We start from the raw sequence: 19,741 nt of genomic DNA, 5'->3' as shown, positions 1-19,741 counted from the left end.
TTTAAAAATCAAAGGTAATAAGAATTATACATGTGCTAGCCTGGGAAGGATGCACAGAGCAAACATCTGCTAAAATAACTGACCAATTCTAAAGAATTGAGTGAATAATAAAAATAGGAGAAATGGGGAAACAAAAGAAATATGGAACCTCCCATCAAAATTATCTTTCCTGTCTTTGCTCATTTATAGTTCATGTGTTTCATGGGCCAGCAAAGAATACCACCCAAGGTTCCTAATCTTGGCTACTGCTCCAATATTATTAATTTTTAAATTTAGCCAGCGAGAAAAGCATTATCAGGAAATTATGATGAAATATTATGAAAAAAATCAGTCATTTTATGCATATTATGTAATACGTACATCTTTTTACACATTTTGAAATACTTTGGTTATTATTCCTGCTCTAAACATAGACCTATATTAAGGAGTTACATTTTTAGACAAGTTAATGTGAAAATAGAATAGCTTCTGAAAATGAGCAGCTGACTTAAGAAGAGTCTTAGCACAAACAGAGAGGATGAACTAGTGGTTACCAGTGGGGAAAAGGAAGGGGGGAGGGGCAATATAGGGGTAATGGGGAAAAAAAGGGTTATTATGGGATTATATAAAATCACATGTGTGAAACTTCTGAAAACTGTAAAGCACTACAGAATTTAAAGAATCTTTCATTCAATAAAATAAAAAAAGAAGTAGTAAGAGTCTTTGTTTTCCCAAAGTTTAAACTACTATTAGTCAAACTTAGGAACCTTACATGAAAGGACGTGTAATTCATGCACTGACTTACATCCACTTCAGAAGGTATGGCCAAATTACAGGGACTCCGTTTCCACATATCCACACACTAAAAAATTAAAGAGTATAAATAAATACACTGAACACTGAAAATAAGGCAAGGCATTTGGTATGATAATAAGCTTCATTTAAAAATATATACTTACGTTTCCTGCTTTAGAAATTTTGAGGTCATAATGCTGACCTGCTTTTCTTTCCTTTCTTTTTTGTAAGAAATCAAGTAATTTTAGCTGAGGAGGAGGTGGACAATGAGACAGATCCTGCTGCCGATTCAGAGAGGACCTGGAATATCTCTTGAAACACCTGAAATATTAAGAAATTAGAAATACACAAAGCTAATACAAGAAACTCAGAAAAAAACATGGTTTAAATTAGTAGGTGTTAAATGTGTAATTAAATCACAAATATCTGTAGAACACTGTCACTTGCCAAGGAATGTTCTAGGCACTGGTGAAATAAAAATGGACAAGACTAACAAAATTCCTGCTACCACGTAGCTGAAAGTCCAGAAGTGAAGACACACATATACAAGTAAACAGGTCAGATCATTCCAGATAACAATAAGCAGTAGGAGAAAAACCAGGGTACTGTGGTGAATACGTGATAGAGAGGGCAACATTAGGGAAGGGAAGGACTCTGAAGAAATGATGCGTGAGCTGAGACATGACAAGAAGGAACAAGCTGTGGAAAGATCAGGGAAGGAACAGTTGAAGCAGAGAGAGAGAATTTTAAAAGGTGCTGAGGCAGGAACAAAGTTGGCTTATTTTTAAAACAGAAAAATGAAGGGAGGACTAGAGCATCAGGGTCCACACAATGGGAGATGAGGTCAAAGAGCAAGGCAGGGGCCTTGCAGATGAATGATAATGCGTTTAGACTGAATGTGAAGTACAATGGGATGGTTTTCGAGGAATTTAAGCAAGTGGTGGCATGGTCGGCTTTGAGGTTCTCAAAACATTACTGTGGTGTGCTTATATGGCGAACAGACCAGAAGCAAGCGAAGGTGAAGTAGGAAGACCAGTTAGGAAGGATATTATTGCAGAAGTCAAGATGAAGATGATGGTGGCCTGGCTTAAGGCACTGGCAGTGGGCGTGGAGAGATGTGGACAGAGATACTAGGAGACTTTATAGGACTGCTAATGGATACTATATGGACTTATTTCACTATTTCCAAAGCTGCACCTTTTCCCCAGAATATATTATTTCCGTAGTAAAGCAGGGAATTTAGAAAATGGGTAGGTTATTTCAGCCCCTTCAAACTTGAAGAAGATCCAAAGTGGGCAACTCAAACAATTATGCAAAGATAACTTAATGATGAGCCTACTATAACTGCAGACCAAATTAATATGCATTCTTAACTGCAGTCTGAATTAATATGCATTCTTTTACTTCATTAACTAGAAGAGATAGCTAAAACATTCTAAGACAAATTAACATGTTATAAAAAGGCATTTAGTTAGAAACTGACTTCTCAAACTGTGATCATTTTCCCAGATCTCTAAAAGAAATTATAAATTGTGTCTTTAAAGGTAATATTAACAAAAATTAAACTGGTATTAGAAAGTGATAAATTATTCTTTCTGCTCATACCTGTCTCTTCTCAGAATTTCTATCTTTTTGGTGAACAAACTCTGAATTTATAGGTAGTTTGTTCTTCAAAAGAATGCAGAAAATGCATCACTTCAATATAAAGCAGAGTACATATTAAAAAAATCCTAACTCTTACACAATAAAAGTATTAAAAGACAATTAAAAATCCAATTTTAAAAAATCAGGGACTTCCCTGGTGGCACAGTGATTAAGACTCCACACTCCCAATGCAGGGGGCCCAGGTATGATCCCTGGTCAGGAAACTAGATCCCACATGCATCCTGCAACCAAGAGTTCACATGCCACAACTAAGGAGCCCACGTGTTGCAACTAAGCAGCTGGTGAGCCGCAACCAAGGAGCCGGTGAGCCGCAACTAAGACCCAGCACAACCAAATAAATAAACAAATAAATATAAAAAAAAAAAAATCAGAGCACATTTATTCTTTAAAGGGAAAAGATACTATAAATGGCAAAATTTAGAGCTACCGCTCTAGTTCTCTTTTGGTTTATCCTTCCACAAAGGTAATTACCGTTTCATTGGGCGCGTGTTCATCTTTTGCTTGTTATAGAGCAGCCTGTTTGCAGTGCAGGTTACAGCTATAGAAGGATCAAGACACAGTGGTTCAGCTGTAGCTAGAATCAGTTGGCTCTCAAGCAGAAGTTTGTCTTCCTGAAATATGTAAGAGCATACATCAATACCAGATTTAAGATTTTCAAATCATACATATCACTTAATCTAGAGATATTCCTTGGAATATTTCTGCTAAGGAGTACAGTAAAATACAGTATTTCAAGTTCCAAACTAAATGTGTAAACTTTAGAAACTTGACAGCATAATGAAACTACTAATGGAAATTCAGTAATTGGTACAAAGTGGTCAAATTATAAGACTGCCTATCCATTAGCCCAACAAATATTTACTAAGCACCTACAATGTGTAAGACACTGTTCTAGACCGGGGGCGGGGGGGGGGGTGGATAAACCATGAAGAAAACAGATAAAATCCTCTGTCCCCACAAAGCTTACAGGACCAAGATAGATGACAGCACTTTCACTAATTGAGATAACAGTCCCATTCTATACTCAGCTTAACTTCATTACAAGAATAAAAATGACTCCACTAATACTGTATAAACTATATACACCAATTCCAAAGTTTATACAGGCTTTTTACCAGTATCATTTAACTTACTTTACTGAATCCTATTTTTCTTTTTTTTTTTGCTTAAACTCTGAAATATTTTAATGGCTATTAACTCAATTTTTTAAAAGTCAAATGAATCAATTAATTACTGCTGAATAAAAATTTTTTCAAAAAAGAAACATTGCGGGCTTCCCTCCTGGTGCAGTGGTTGAGAGTCCGCCTGCTGATGCAGGGGACACGGGTTCGTGCCCCGGTCCGGGAAGATCCCACATGCCGCGGAGCGGCTGGGCCCGTGAGCCTGTGCATCCAGAGCCTGTGCTCCACAATGGGAGAGGCCACAACAGGGAGAGGGCCGCGTACCGCAAAAAAGAAAAAAGAAAAAAAAAAAAAAGAAAAAAGAAACATTGCTTCTTTCACTAGGTCTATTCAACTTATTATGGAAATTTTCAAAAATACACAAAACAGAAATATAATGACACCCACGTACCAACACCCTATTTTATTTAACAACCGCCCCTCTTTTTTTTTTTTTTTTTAATTTGTTTTCCTGGAGTAATTTTAAATACATTTTCGATGTTGTATTATTTCATCTGAAAAATCCTTCAGGACGCACTGCTAACTGCTAAGGACCTCTAATATCCAGTCTAGATAAATTCCCATTATCTCAAAAGTGTATTCTTAGTTGGTTTGTTTGAATTTGAACTCAAACAAGGCCTACACATTGTATTCGGTTTTCATCTCTCAAACATTTAAAAAAAAAAATTCTGTAACGATCACCTCTTCCCCCATCTTTTTTTCTTTTCTCATGAAACTGATTTGTTGGGATTTGAGCAACTGCTTCCTCAGCGTATCATTTAACTGGGTCTGGCTGGTTGCTTCCTCATCCATGTCATTTAATGGTTTCCCTTACTCCATAAATTACTTTTAAACTGTTGGTTAAATGTAGAGGCTTGATTTAAATTAAGGTTCTATTTTTTAAACAAGAGCTCTTCAACAGTACTACCGTATACTTTCTCGTCCGCCACGCAAGGAGGAACACAAGGATTGACTATCCCACTTTTACACCAGACAGTTTAGACAGACTATAGGTTTTTCATATCTAAGAAATACAGCCATCTAGATTCATTAAGACTTCCAAGTTGATGACATTTTAAAAAGTTTATCATTTCTTTTACACTTGTTAGCTGAAATTTTTCTAAGGAATTTTCCTTAAAAAGGCAGAATAAAGGCTTTGGTCTCTCCCATTATTTACCAATCTTCAGAGTAAGAAATCAATGCCCTAAGAACCTCCAATGATGACCAGTGAGTTTGTTTTTGAATATTCTTTTAATAGCTTTTAACCTTCTTGTAAACAAAAAGATTACAGCCCAAACTACAATACAACACTTGATAGTTACTGATGAACTGAATCTTATTATCATATTTCACAGCTAGAATAATTCTCATTATTGATATTTTCTTTACTTTAACTATACCTCTTTATAGTAACAGAGAAATAAGTGAACACTCTTGTGAGTGGGCACCTCACATATACTGAGCCAGCACTGGAGGACTAACTGGCTATTCTCCGGATAAGAGACGTCTCCAGGTAAGAGACGTCCCCTAGGGCTACAACCAGTATGGATGGCAAAAAGACAAGACGAGCTAGGTCTGCTTTAGAATCCTAGATGACAGAATATCAGCATCTATTTGTATCCACAACAAAACATTCTGTTTGAGAGGGGATACAAAACTATGTTTCAATTGGGTGAGGTCAGCCTCACCCTATTATACTATGCCCTAAAAGCAACTGGGACTGAACTGTTAGTTCCTTGAAGGATTACTGCATCTTTGTAGAGACCCTTAACTTCTAAAGCTCATAAATCAATCCCAAACTTTACTCATAAATAGAATTATGAGCAGAAAATATCTTTTGCTTAACTTAGTAAATATTGTTTCATCCTATATATTACTGTTTGGGATTAAAAAACAGAACTAACCTGGGTCCATTTATGGTTATCACTTGTTATTGAATGTACATCACAGATTAAAGTCTAGAAGAAATAAAAGTTAAAAAAACAGATTAATGTATAGGCATACAAACATATGAAGACATTTAATAAGTAAAACTCCAAATAAAATCTGAAATACTTCTTTTTTTTTTTTTATTTATTTATTTTAACATCTTTATTGGGGTATAATTGCTTTACAATGGTGTGTTAGTTTCTGCTTTATAATGAAATAATACTTCTTAATTAAACATTCCTTACCTGCATTGTTGGACGTAAGAGAATGTGCCTACTTTGGTAACCAGGAGATTTCATGTTACTGGACTGCCTGTAGTCACGTATTTCTGCTATGACACATCCACAGTGAAAAATATTAACCTGTTTTGAGTGAAAATATATAAGTAGATGTCATTTTTCAGAAGCCTAAATAAGTGGGTTTATATTGAATGTTTCAGGTTCTTTACATTCTTATGTAATGTTTCTGACCACTCACACACTCTTAAATGGAATTCCTTGGTGGATTTACCACCATATAAACCCTTTAAAAGCAACTGTTTATGTTCATCATGACTCAAGAAGCAGTTTAACACTGTTTAACTGTTTGCTAGTAATAGAATGACATCTGGCATTTGTATACTGTTAATGTTACAGATAACTGGTATCGCTGTTCTTTTTTTTTTGGCCGTGCCATGAGGCTTGCGGGATCTTCGTTCCCTGACCAAAGATCGAACCTGCGTCCCCTGCATTGGGAGTATGGAGTCTCAACCACTGGACCGCCAGGACGGGAAGTCCCTGCTTTTCTTCTTGACACTCACTGGCTCACTGTTGTACTCTTGCTAACCCTGTCATTATTATAAATTGTCAATAACCATGCCAGAGTTTCAGCTTATAGATACAACTGCTATATTTGCTCTGCTAAAATTTCCAGAAGATAGGCTTTACTAATAAGAGGAAGAAAGCTAACATTAATTCAAATAATAATCTCTGTTAAAGATACTGTTTTTTAATCCTTTTTCTAAGTCCAAAGGTAAGAATCTGTCACTCAAGTCTTGCTAATTATCACTTGCCACAGTCGCTTATGGTATTGTGTGTTTTCACCATTCAGAACTTTTAGTGGGTACTGTGACCTCCATGTTGTCAGTCATTATTATGCTCATGCTTTTTAACCAACATTTACTGAGCCACTACAATGTGAACTGTGTGTCATTTTTATCAAGAAGCTTCATAGATAAAGTGGTGAGATACTTGCTCAGTGTGGTAAGACAGGCAATAAACATGTAAACAAATAAACAAGGTAACTTGAGACAGTGAAAGCTACAGAGGAAATAAAATAGGGAGGGGCTTAATTTAGACTGTGTGCTCAGACAGAACTCTCTGAGGGAGTAATTTTCTGCTGAGACCTGAATCACAATAAAGGGCCAGACATCTGGGACAGATGAGAAGAGCAGAGGGAAGAGCAGATGAATAAGACAGGTATAAGCTCGGTGTGTTTTAATATGGAAAGAAGTCCCGGACGGCTGGAGTGTAGTGAGTGGGGATGAGAACCAGGAGGTGAAGACAAACAGAAAGGCAGGGGTTTTGTACACTGAGGGGACACTGGAGAACTTCAGACAGGGAACTGTGTTGTTGTTGTTTTCTGTTTTTGTTTTGTAAGCTTAATTTGGTTGTCTGTGGAAAACTGATTTCTAGGGTTCTAGAATGAAAACAGGAAGTTCAGGAAGGTAACTATAGAAGGTCATGACCATATATTTTGAAGGTACAGCTGACACTTGCTGGTGGACTGAATGTGAAAGCTGAGAGTATAGTTATCTGTCAGATTGGAAAGACTGGTAACAGAACTGGTTTGGGAGGTAAAAATAAAAAGCTCTGTTTTGTCATGGTAAGTCTGAAGAACCTAATCTATATCCCAGTAAATATGTATATTTGGAGCTTGGTGGGATAGTCATTGTGATAGAGATAAGCAAGGGATTAACTGTCATTTTTTTAAACTCATTAAGCTGTTTGAGATCATCCAGGGAGAGGGTGTTACTAAAGAACAGAATCCCTAGGACTGAACCCTGAACATATTTATGGGGGAACAGAGATGACAGCAAAAAAGACTGAGACTAGAGGGAAGAGAAAAACCAGGAAGGTGATGTCTCAGAAGCCAAAAGAAGGGTGTTTCAAGGAGGAAGTAGTTATTTACACTGAACTTTGCTAAGACACCAATTAAGATGAGAACAGGAAAGGATTTTCTTAGAAGCTGAGAAATGGTACAGTATGCTTATATTCTTTATCTACTAGAGAGAGGAAAATAGATAATAGAAGAGAGGAGGGTTAAAGTTGCAAGACCAGGAGAAGGATCCAGAACATAAAGTGGAGAAGATGCCTTAGGAACAGCTTATTTCATCCATTTTAACAGGAAGGCAGGCAGAAAGTGTGGACAGAGATGTAGGGATGCTGGGAGGAAATGGAAGTTCCCATCTGATGGCTTCTTTTTCCTCAGTAAACTACCATAGTATGGCTGGAAAGCCAAGAAAGTAAGCAGTTTCTTTCATAATTTCTTGATTGTAGCTATAGGGAGATTTCCAGTGGATGAGTTAATTGTTATAACAATTTTAGAAGAATCAACTAAATCTAAACATTTCAGTAGAGCCTAAAGGATAAATATCCCACAATAAACCAATTTTCATATAGCTATGTACAATGTCTCATTTCATGTTCCATGCACTAGTGAGAATACAACTAAATACCCTTCATCACAAAACAACATATATCTAGCAAATCTAAGGACATTTTAAAGAGAAAAATTTTGTACCTGAGATTTTTCTAGGAGATCAACCAAAATAGGAGGTAATTCTTCTGCATCCAAGTATTCAAGTAATTCCCCTTCTTCATAAGGCAGTCGAATGGTCTCAGAATCTTAATTTTAAAACATAAAATTTCAGAAAGTGATCAGCCTCACCGAAAAGCCTAGGTAATAATTTAAGTAACTTCTGATAAAAAATAAAGAGAATAAGGCCAAAAGCTCTCCTAAAGTCCTTCTTTATTTAAGTCTTAAAAATAAATCACCTTACATATTGCTAAAAAACTTGATAAACTGTATACAGTTTTAGAGCAGAAAGGAGGAAACACCTAACATACTATGGAAAAACGTCTGGCACAACAATCACAGTACAAATCACAGCCAGCAGTATAGTAATCAGAATATGATAAAATTCCAACATCTGTTAACTAAAAAGTTCCTTGAAGAGTGCTTAATCTAATCTGGAAGTCAGAGGGGTAATCTGGTATCACTTCTGAAAAATGACTACTTATAGACCAAAATTCTCTTGGTGTTATACAATTAACAACCAACACAAGAAAACATTCTTAACTAGGTAAGTTCCTTGTAGAACTCACAGTTTCATCACTGTATCAAAATTTAAATGCCTCTTTAGTGAAATCTAAGAGTATTTATATTTTAAAACTCTATTTTCATATTCACATTAATAGGAATAAAATGTTGAAAACATTTCAAAAGGCAGTGAATCTGCTTAACTTTGAAAGCTTCAGACTCAAAGTATATTCAAAGCACAGAAGAAAAACATACCTTAAAACACCTGATGCTATCTTAAATAAATAAATAGCAACAGAACGAAAGGAAACTTCAACAAGTATTTTAAAATTATGTCTTTTATAATTTAACTTCAAAGACCTCAGTCAGAATACTTCTCAAATTCCAGAAGGCTAATCACACTAGAGGTAATTTCTAATATTCTAACAAAACATCATAAAGAGAACCATTTGGAATCAAAGTCTTCTTTTATCAAGTCATCACTGATCTGAAGGACAGATCATTTAGCAGGTTAAGAAACTACTTCTAAAAGACAGCACATCCGACCGAGCAGAGGGATTTTCGTGGCTGCTGCCCTCCGGAAGTTCTTACCTGATCCATTTTTTCCCCTGAGCATCAGAGAATATCCCTCATTTCCTGGGTATAGGTTGACCACTAAACATGACAATGTCTCCTGCATAACAAGCTTCTCTAACAAGTTCACATTTCTTCTTAATTTCTGCTTTAAAAAGAGGCAGAGCTCATGAAAATAATCCAGCATAACAAGGAATGCAATCATTTAACAAAAATCAGACCTTAGTTAATCTTTTTTTTTTTTTTGTGGTACGCGGGCCTCTCACTGTTGTGGCCTCTCCCGCTGCAGTGCATAGGCTCTGGACGCGCAGGCTCAGTGGCCATGGCTCACGGGCCCAGCCGCTCCGCGGCATGTGGGATCTACCCGGACCGGGGCACGAACCCGTGTTCCCTGCATCGGCAGGCGGACTCTCAACCACTGCGCCACCAGGGAAGCCCCTGACTTAATCTTTGATACTCTTTCCACATCTGTGTAAACTTAATTTTGATCTATTACTATGTTTTAGGCAAATGAATTAATATCACAAAGAAAAACTACTGATCTATATATAAAACAATAAACACACTTAAATATGTACCTGAGTACACAAGTAGCAAATATTAAAAATATTTAAAAAGGAAAACCATTAAATGTAAATATTTTTTAGAAAGATGCTATAATGTATAATTAGTTTCTATTAAGTATAAATCTACATAAATAATTTGGGGCATTTTCTTTGGTTGTACTGTTACAGAGTATATTTCTTAAATATTTTATGGCCTAAATTAGATCCGAACAAGTTCAACAGCTCTAATCAGCTGAAATGTTAAACCCAAAAATATCTAACTGGTTAAAAGGACGTAAGTAATTTTCTGTAAATTCAATTTAACAGCTCCTTAGAAACCACTTTGCTAAGAAGAACAAAAAACTATCAGGGAACCTAACACACATACATCAAAATCTATTATTTTAGAAATGTAAATGATTTAAAATGAAACCCACTTATAATAAATCCTTTCATCAAATCTTATTTGTGAAAGATGTCAATAGAATATGGATTTGAAAATGGATTTGAAAAACAAATCCATTTTGAGTATCATATTTAACATGCATATATATATATACACACAGTCATATGCAGAAAGAAATTATAAATTCTTGATCTATAGTCACCATAGAATCAAAAAAACTGCATTTTGAAAATAAATTTTTAAAAAGCAAAGCAAAGCAACTTTTAACCACATTGATGGGAAGTCAGAAAATGTCTTTCTTAAAGGACCAGACAGTACTTTAGTCTTGTGGGTCATATGGTTTGTATCACAACTACTCAACTCTATTTACCTCAAAATCAGCCACATACAAGATATAAATCAAGGGGTGCTGCTGTATTCCAATAAAAGGTCATTTACAGAAACATGTTGTGGGCCAGATCTGGCTGGTGGACAATGGCTGTCAACCCCAATTTAGCATCTTCATTTATGTATCTCTCCTATCTTAGTTCTGTCTCTGAGGCAACGGATATGCTCATTATACTGACTGTGGTGACAGTTCATGGGTGTATACTGTGAAAATTAATAAAAGGAAACCTCAACTAAAACTGGAGTGGGGAAGGACTGCAGAGGGAGCTCTTCTGCCCCACCATTCATCATCAATTACCCCAAACAGGAAGACATTACTGATCCCACCAGGAAGAGAACTAACTTCAACTCCTAAACAGGAAATGCAACTCCTTTACTTCCCCAACTAGGGGAAGGGAGACTTTCTTCCTCCCAGCAACAAGCTCAGTGAATGGGAAAGGACTGCAGCCCAGCCAATGGAAAACACCTGTAGCTCAGCCAACAAAAAGCCATCATTTCTGGCACTTTTACTTTCCTCCAATGAACTCTCATTTTTTCCTTGCTGATGATTTTCTTTCCTTGTCCTGCCCTCCTTACAATAAAAGCCTTCCATGTTGTTCAACTCCTCAGAGTATCTCTGCCAGATGAGATGCTGCCCAATTCATGAATCGTTTAATAAAACCAATTAGATCTTCAAGTTTATTCAAATTTTGTTTTTTTTAATACACGTCAAAACTTATAAAATGTATACTTCAAACATACTCAACTTGTTGTATGTCAACTATATCTCAATAGAATTTATGGAAACCATACCATAAGATTTACTCATGGTTTCACAATTATTCTTCTCCTAAAGATTTTAAAGGTTAGATACTACTGGAATTCCACTAATTTTTTGCCTAAGAGGTATTCATTTTTAAAGACAGACAACAGAAGCTCAGTAGAGCCCTTTAAGGCCCTTACGACCTGAGGGTCCAAAAGATATCAAGAAATCAATTTCTATTACATTTCTACTGCCCATACTTTCATGCTAAATAAAAATGAATTAAGTTAACCTGGGCATAAACTAATTTTTCTGACCAAATTCACATTTTATTATCACATCTAAATTTCCTACATATCCTGTAATAGTTTTAACTTCCCAGTGCAACTCACCATGAAGAAATAGGTTAATTTTCTCCTGTCTTCAGTCTACAAATAACTTCTCAGGAAGAAAAAGATGCAAAAGATAATATATATGGTGGCTTTGCTTCTTCTAACTTCCCAATGAGATAGTCTGTTACTCAGCAAACATGGTTCCCCTCTGCTACCTAAGTAGGTGATCTCTGCCATGTGCCAGATTAGCCAGAGCTCTGGTTTAGCTGCAGAACTGGCTAGTCTGGTTAGAAAAGATATTTGTTCACTAACAAAAATATAAATCATTCAAATCTAATTCCTTCAAATTTCCCTCTTCCACTACATTTAAAAAGTTGTAATAACATAAAAAATTTATACTTACCTTAACCTCAGGCTCTTTTTCGCATTCTTCAATATATAAATCATAAAGTTTTTGAAATATTGATTTTCTAAAATTTAATAAACAAAGGCAGTATACAAAGTAATGTTAATATAATAATCATAAAATAAACATTTTGAATTTTCCTGTAATTTTTCCTCCAATTTCCCAAAAACTAGGGGTGAAGTGGGGTTGGATATGGTAGCTAACACCAACCTAGAAATTTCTAATACAGTTGACCCTTGCACAACACGGGGGTTAATCCTCGTATCACTTAGAGTCGGCCCTCTGTATCCGTGGTTCCTCTGCATCGACAGGTTCAACTAACCACTGACCATGAAGTACAGTAGTGTTTACTACTGACAAGCATCTGCAAATAAGTGGACCTGCACAGTTCAAACCCACATTGTTCAAGGGTCAACTGTATATGCAAAGTACCCAGAACATTTCTAGCTCAGTGTCTAGGAAGAATGAAATAAATGATGGCTATCATCATATTTCTGTGAGTCTAAGATATCAATTAATTAAGCATTCATACCTTCCACTAGATAGATATTTCCTTTTAGGAGGTCTCTGTCGGGCACTTTCAATGACATACTAAAAAAGAGAAGTTTAAGAAAACAGCTTGTCTTTTGCATACTGCATGAAGAACTGTATTAATAAATCGTGTAAGGCTAAAAAGGCTGTTCAGTCACTCAAGTCTCTGATGCATATTAAATCATACCTTTTAGGGCAACCTACTTAATTTCTAAATATATGTTACAAACAAGTGAAATTTAAACTGCACTAAAATTTAGCACAATATTTACTTACTATATTATAAGCAAAATCATAAGAGTTTCACCACTGTGATTTCACAGGTTAGCAATATTTTCAATGTTTTATGGTTGTTTAGAATATGCATAGCATACCCAATTACAAGGACTCTATGTATTTGAGCTATTTTCCCCTTTAATTGAGCAGTTAGAATATCTGTTAAAACAGGAAACATAATTTTAGAAACTCTATGACCGTGTTCAAATGTTTATTCCACTGTGTTATTCAATTTCTATTCCACAGCATTATTATCTGAGCATTCTAAGTAACAGACGATCCAAACATCATCTGGTAGTTTTTATGTATTTATAGAAAAATTTGCATACTCGTCCTAATATTAACGAACTCCTTTGACAGTCACATAAGAAAATCTCTTAAAACTGAGTTCTGTCAATTAAAGACAACACTATTTCAATATGTAACTTAGTCACGCCTCACCTCCGCACGATCCAAAGCTAGTTCTAAAGCTTGTTGCTGTAAAAAGTAAATAGTGTATTTGGTAATATTAGTTATTTTCACACAAACATAATTTAATATACATATAACATTTTCTAATTAAGTGTTTAAATGTGTTTTATTTTCTAAAACAGGTCTAACATTTTTCTTTATTTCTCTCCTCCACCCACTCCATTGTACGTTCAAAATATAGCACAAAGAAAATATATGCAGTCTCAGGCACCTGATTATGACCACAAATTAGTTAAGAAATGCTACCATGATTTTCTCTGGCCATGTTTGTGCAGCTGATACAGGGCTGAGGGTTGGATATGGTAACTACTACCATTTTATAAACATCAACATTTTAAGAGCACCATTCAGGAAAATATACTGGCCATCAGGTATGCAATTAAAGTGAAGCAAAGATTAAAATCCCTTAAGCTGCTAGGAATCCTGAAAACCGAGGGGGCTGTTATGTTGGTATCTAATATCAACTTAGAAATTCCTAATATTATTCAGAGAAACTATTATACAATGTTTCTAGGTCAGTGCCTAGCAAAAATAGAATGAAGGCTATCCTTAGCACGTTGTAATGAATTTAAGATACCATCAGTTATATGCCTGAATTATTATTTAACATTAAGAAAAACGTGCTGCCAATTATAACTGTAAGATGTCACTGACTGTAGACACATTATCACTTCAGTAATTAAAACGTAAAAGCAAATGCATCTTAGAAATGATGAAAATATAGTATTATTATTACATGTACAATTTGAGATCTACTAGTAGATCCCCATCCTTCATTGATTTCTTAGAGACCCTTATTATAAGGCAAGAGGGAGAAATAAGGTGGTTAACTGTCTTCCTCATTTGTATAGCATTCTTCTGTAATGATACCCAAGAAAAAAAAGTACTAGATTTAAAAAAAAATTAAGCAAATACACCACCACTGATTTCTTTCTGGTTTTGTGGTTTGGGTATCACATAGAGTTACAGCATTTTTCATTCACAATGACAGTCATTTTTAATTTCACTGAGAGGCAAAGAACTTTCAATTTTTATTTACAAGAACCTATATTTTTGTTTTATTTTGCAGACTCCAATACTTCAGTCTACTAAGTTGCATGGAATAAAAGCTCCTAGCACCCACCAAAATCCCAAGAGGGTAGGGAGAATAAATATTGCCAGACTTTGGAAATCAAGAAAAAGTTGAAGAGACCCTGTCCTCCTAGTCCTAAGGATGGAGAATACATATGATTATAAAAATAGTTGGCCTTTTTTCTTTTTATTTAATAGATCTTTATGGGAGTATAATTGCTTCACAATACTGTGTTAGTTTCTGTTGTACAGCACAGTGAATCAGTCATATGCATACATATGTCCCCATTTCCCCTCCCTCTTGAGCCTCCCTTCCACCCTCCCTATCCCATGTCTTTAGGTCATCGCAAAGCACTGAGCTGATCTCCCTGTGCTATGCTGCTGCTTCCCACTAGCTATTTTACATTCAGTGTGTATATAAGTCGATGCTACTCTCACTTCGCCCCAGCTTCCCTCTCCCCCCCCCGCCCCCGCCACCCCGTGTCCTCATGTCCATTCTCTACATCTGCATCTTTACTCCTGCCCTGCCACTAGGCTCATCAGTACCATTTTTTTTTAGATTCCATAGATATGTGTTAGCATATGGTATTTGTTTTTTTCTTTCTGACTTACTTCACTCTGTATGACAGACTCTAGGTCCAACCACCTCACTACAAATGACTCAATTTCGTTTCTTTTTATGGCTGAGTAATATTCCATTTTATATATGTGCCACAAGTTCTTTATCCATTCATCTGTTGATGGACAATTAGGTTGTTTCCATGTCCTGGCTATTGTAAATTGTGCTTCAATGAACACTGTGGTACCTCTTTTTTTTTTTTTTTTTTTTGATGTGGACCACTTTTAAAGTCTTTATTGAATTTGTTACAGTACTGCTTCTGTTTTATGTTTTGATTTTTTGGTCCCGAGGCATGTGGGATTCCTAGCTCCCCGACCAGGGATCGAACCTGCATCCCCTGCACTGGAAGGCGAAGTCTTAACCTCTGGACCACCAGGGAAGTCTCTAGCTGGGCTTTTTAAACAGCAATAGAACCCCTACATATCAAGCATCTAAATGGAGTTAAGTAAAAAAGTCTAAAATATGCCAGTATTTCAAAAGTTTGTTAAAATAAATTTATACCAATTTAATTTATTAAAATATCTTATGGGCAGATTTCAATGAAACTGTTTCCCAGGATTCAAGATGGGATTCTTGAGAATAAACTATTTTCCAACATAAAAACATAACTCTGAATATGTACTCTTGACAAAAACACAAGGTTCTTTTAATTATTTTGGCCATAAAACCTTCAAGTAAGTTTAGATCAAAAAATTATAATAAACACAATCAAATGTATACTCTAGGACAATTTCAAACAGCCAGTCTTCTCAAGTAAATATTTAATCTTCTGATATCAAAACTTTAAAAGCTCCAGTGAGATATACTTGCATATGTAAACACTAGTATCTTTATATTCACTATTGCGTTCAAATACTTAAGAGGGAAGTGACTGGCTAATACGAATGCAAAATATAAGGCAAGGTCAGAACCCCACTGCGATAGCTTTTCTCTAACACTGCAAGGGTATACACGCAAGATCCCAAGAAGAGAAGATATATGTTTTCTGAGGTTTATCCAACATGGTGGTTAATGTTCATTTATCCTCTGTCAAATGCTGCTGTTTTTTTAAAACAGAAAGTGATTTTTTTTCTTTGTCTTTAATTCTTTAAAGGCAAGAGTTAAATGCCCAGCCCTAAGTATGTTTACTGACTCTAAATGGTAAGTAGAAATCTGCCATTAGAAGTTTAAAACTAATGCTGTTTAAATGTTATTTGCAGTAAGCAGGTTACATTTGTTGTTAAAAATTTTTTTAAAATCTAAATTAAGAGGAACTTTAAACTATGAGAAACCTATGCCCCCAAAACTATTTGTATTTATACCCATCCTTCTTGCCAATGATTTCGACTATAGTAAAGCAGACAGAAGTAATTATTTTTTAATACTTCACAAAAATAAGAACAGATAGATTATCTGTGTAATCTGGATATGATTTTAACACTGAGAGATGAGTCCCCTATTTTGTAGAGAAAATTTTGTATGTGATTGCTAAGTAATTTCCCTGTTAGGGTAACTTGGGCAGCTTACAAGAATATTTCTGTTTCGTACAGATACCTTTATCGAGATGAAGGAAGAGAACATTCTAAGAATATTAACATACTAAGGTGTAGCTTACCATTGTGGTATAAAATAGAGGTCCAAAAAGGAGAAAACTTATGTGCGTTGATGAAGTGGGGTGAAAACCGTACCTTTAGAAACCAGTCTCAGAGTACTGAAAAAGCAAAAATAACACAACCCTTATATTAACATAAAGCTCTCAAGAGATATGAGATTACTTAGTAATTAACAAGGAAAATTATTTGAGGCATATATATTTCTAAGACCCTTTAAAAATAATTAGTAACAAGAAAATTCATTATATGACAATCTATACACTCATTGTTGAAAAGCTGTAACTAGGTAGGGCAAAATACAGTTTGCAAGCTAAAATCATCACTCAGTTTCTTAAAAATGTTTAACACCCAGGAGAGAATGTTTTTTAATTTCTTCTATCATCACAGTTGCTGCTTTCATTGTTACTCTGGATTATTTTAACAGCCTGCCCTCTGGCCGTGGTCACTGCACCGTTCACTTTACAAATCATACATTTCATCATACCTGCTGATAAAAGTCCTCTAATGCTATTCCCCCAAATGCCCCAGGCTACATTTTCCAATGCAGCTCCAATTCTTCCAGCCTTTCCCCTCTTCAAGCAAACAAGATACACTCCTGAAGAACCTCATTCCTCTAACACAAACTCTCATCGTGGCTGCACAAGAAAGTAACCTTGGGAACCTTTAAAACGTGGGATACCCATGCTCCACCCTCCAGAGATTCTCATTAATTGGTCTGGAGTAGGGTGCAGGGATCACCATTTTTGGAACTCCCTAAGTGATTCAAAGGTGCTGCCAGTTTAACTCGACTGCTATATCCTCTCTGCTTCCCACAGAAATAGTATGTTTGCTCTGAGAGTGATGCTAAATAAAGCTTATTTTTAATCTAATTCTTTACCTAACTCCTTGTAACCACCCCTGTGTCTATACACAGCTGAGCACATCTTTAAGCGACAGAAAACACTATTTTCCGTGTTAAATTGTTTTGGCTCGCTTCGGGTGAACCCAAAGCTTAAGTTTTGCCAGTTCAGGTTTGAAAAAAAAAAGGAGGGGAGGGGGTGGAAAAAACAGGAAAAACCCCACAAACGACCAAAAACTACAAGCACCATACAGGTTCCAGGAATAATCATTTAAAAAACGAATAAGACAGTAATCCTACTCTAGAAGAGCTCATGAAAGATTTACGCTGAATTTACGGTGAAAATTTTCTGATCGTTGAATCTAAAGATGAAGATACACTAGGTAGAGGCGAAATGTGATGATGACTATCTCTTGTCACTAAATTGTGGGGGATGGTGGAGAGGAAGGCTTAGTGAATTTAAACTAAGTACTAAAAAACACAATAACCACTTACAAACCAAACATTCTGACTGTATACAGAACTTACTAGAACCCTGGTAGAAAACCATTGTAATTATCATCGTCTTCATTTTACAGAATAAGGCTCTCAGAACTAGTGACTTTCCCATGATCACACAACTAGACCGGAATTCAGACCTCTCTTTTTAATATTAAGATTCTTTCTCCTAAATCTTACAACCTTCCAGACCACTCAATCCAACACCCAATTTTAGATTTTTTTTTTTTCCCCGCGGTACGCGGGCCTCTCACTGTTGTGGCCTCTCCCGTTGCGGAGCACAGCCTCCGGACGCGCAGGCTCAGCAGCCATGGCTCACGGGCCCAGCTGCTCCGCGGCATGTGGGATCTTCCCGGACTGGGGCACGAACCCGTGTCCCCTGCATCGGCAGGCGGACTCTCAACAACTGCGCCACCAGGGAGGCCCCATTTTTAGATTTTTGAAAGCAAAACATTTAAAGGCCTCGATTCTGCTCAGACTAATAAAATTTTTTTTCTTAATTTTGACCTATTTTTACCATTATGGTTATCACCCATCGTACACGGTACTCAATCTGACTCCGAAAATCGTGCTAATCACTTTCTATTGGGAGTCCTACTTCATTGTACGCAGCCCCTCCCTGGTGGTGGTTATCGGAGATGGCTTCCAGCGGCAGCTATTCGCCAAGTTTATTTCTGAACTCCCGAGAACCACGGCGAGGACCAGTAATCAATTCTGAACGTCGCCATCAATCCCACTGATTTCCTCGATCGACGTGAGTCTCCTCCAACTGCTCAAGCATTTGTTTACAACTCAGACTTTACCTGAAAAACGGCCCAACTCCACAGCGCAGCGAACAACCTTTATTCAATATGGACACCGAGAACCCCGCCCCCAAAGAAGCGCTACGCGCAATTCTTGCAAGTTTCCGGAAATACCTGTAACTGGAACCCACGGGTCAAACCTAAGATGAAAAGCGTGGCTTGGCAGCACGGCGAGAGGCAACGGAGGGACCGCCGGGAGGGCGGCTGGCTCGACCAGGCCCACCGCGTCTCTGGGGACACAGCTTTCCTGCCTCGGGCTCCGGGCCCCGGAAGCGGCGAAAAGCCACTCGGGAAGCCGCTCGCTCACCTCTGACCCCACCCCGAATCTCGCGCGCCTACCCTGTCCTCCGCAGGCGCGCCACGGCCACCCGTCGCAGCCCACCTGTGCGGGCCGCAGCCTCAGGATATCGCTGTTGGCTCGACCAGAACGCGACGCGCCGAATTCGGCGCCGCGCTGCCGGCTACGCGCCCGCCCGCCGCTCGCTCCGCTCGCTCCGCACGCCCCCTTGCCCGCGCGGCGCCACAGCTCAGCCGACCGCCTGTTACGGCGCCCGCGCTTCCGATTGGCGCGCTGGGCGGGCGACCGCGGGCGGAAGCGGTAGAGGTGGGAAGGCGGGGCCGCGGCCAGGAGGCTCGACGCCAGGATGCTCTCGCCTGGGACTGGTCCTCGCGAGGCCTTTTGTGACTAAGGCCCGGTGTTGGGGCGAGGCTCACGAGCGCTTTCGCTGGTCCGGCATCCAGGTCCGTAAAACGAGAGGTAGCGTGTGGCTCTTTGTGAGGTAGGGAGCCCTGTTTAATTTATACAGTGAAAGAAACTTGGAAC

At 37.5% G+C, this 19,741-nt stretch overlaps 1 protein-coding gene across 15 annotated transcripts in view; it reads right to left on the bottom strand.

The window, feature by feature from the left end:
• Window positions 1-19,419, bottom strand: part of SUPT20H (SPT20 homolog, SAGA complex component) — a gene marked incomplete at its 3' end in the record, with an annotated part of 39,382 nt that extends 19,963 nt beyond the window's left edge. For 6 of the 15 annotated variants that reach the window (XM_082675444.1, XM_082675438.1, XM_082675452.1 and 3 more), the window contains exons 1-12: window positions 19,033-19,174; window positions 16,782-16,877; window positions 13,468-13,503; window positions 12,752-12,810; window positions 12,217-12,283; window positions 9,420-9,549; window positions 8,310-8,413; window positions 5,774-5,890; window positions 5,504-5,557; window positions 2,911-3,050; window positions 939-1,095; window positions 785-841 (exon numbers count right to left, since the gene is read on the bottom strand). In XM_082675444.1, the coding sequence (XP_082531570.1) occupies window positions 785-841; window positions 939-1,095; window positions 2,911-3,050; window positions 5,504-5,557; window positions 5,774-5,890; window positions 8,310-8,413; window positions 9,420-9,549; window positions 12,217-12,283; window positions 12,752-12,810; window positions 13,468-13,503; window positions 16,782-16,784 (924 nt within the window). In that variant the 5' untranslated portion in view covers window positions 16,785-16,877; window positions 19,033-19,174. Of the gene's footprint in view, window positions 1-784; window positions 842-938; window positions 1,096-2,910; window positions 3,051-5,503; window positions 5,558-5,773; window positions 5,891-8,309; window positions 8,414-9,419; window positions 9,550-12,216; window positions 12,284-12,751; window positions 12,981-13,467; window positions 13,504-16,781; window positions 16,878-18,918; window positions 18,957-19,032; window positions 19,175-19,300 lie in introns of those variants that run through there. The other 9 variants (XM_082675447.1, XM_082675449.1, XM_082675442.1 and 6 more) reach the window with 7 other exon arrangements.
• Window positions 19,420-19,741: the final 322 nt, after the last annotated feature.

The sequence above is a fragment of the Grampus griseus genome, assembly GCF_964374135.1.
Source record: "Grampus griseus genome assembly, chromosome: 18".
NCBI lineage: Eukaryota > Metazoa > Chordata > Mammalia > Artiodactyla > Delphinidae > Grampus > Grampus griseus.
The sequence above is the reverse complement of the archived record's forward strand: the minus strand, read 5'-3'. Positions and strand labels throughout refer to the sequence as shown.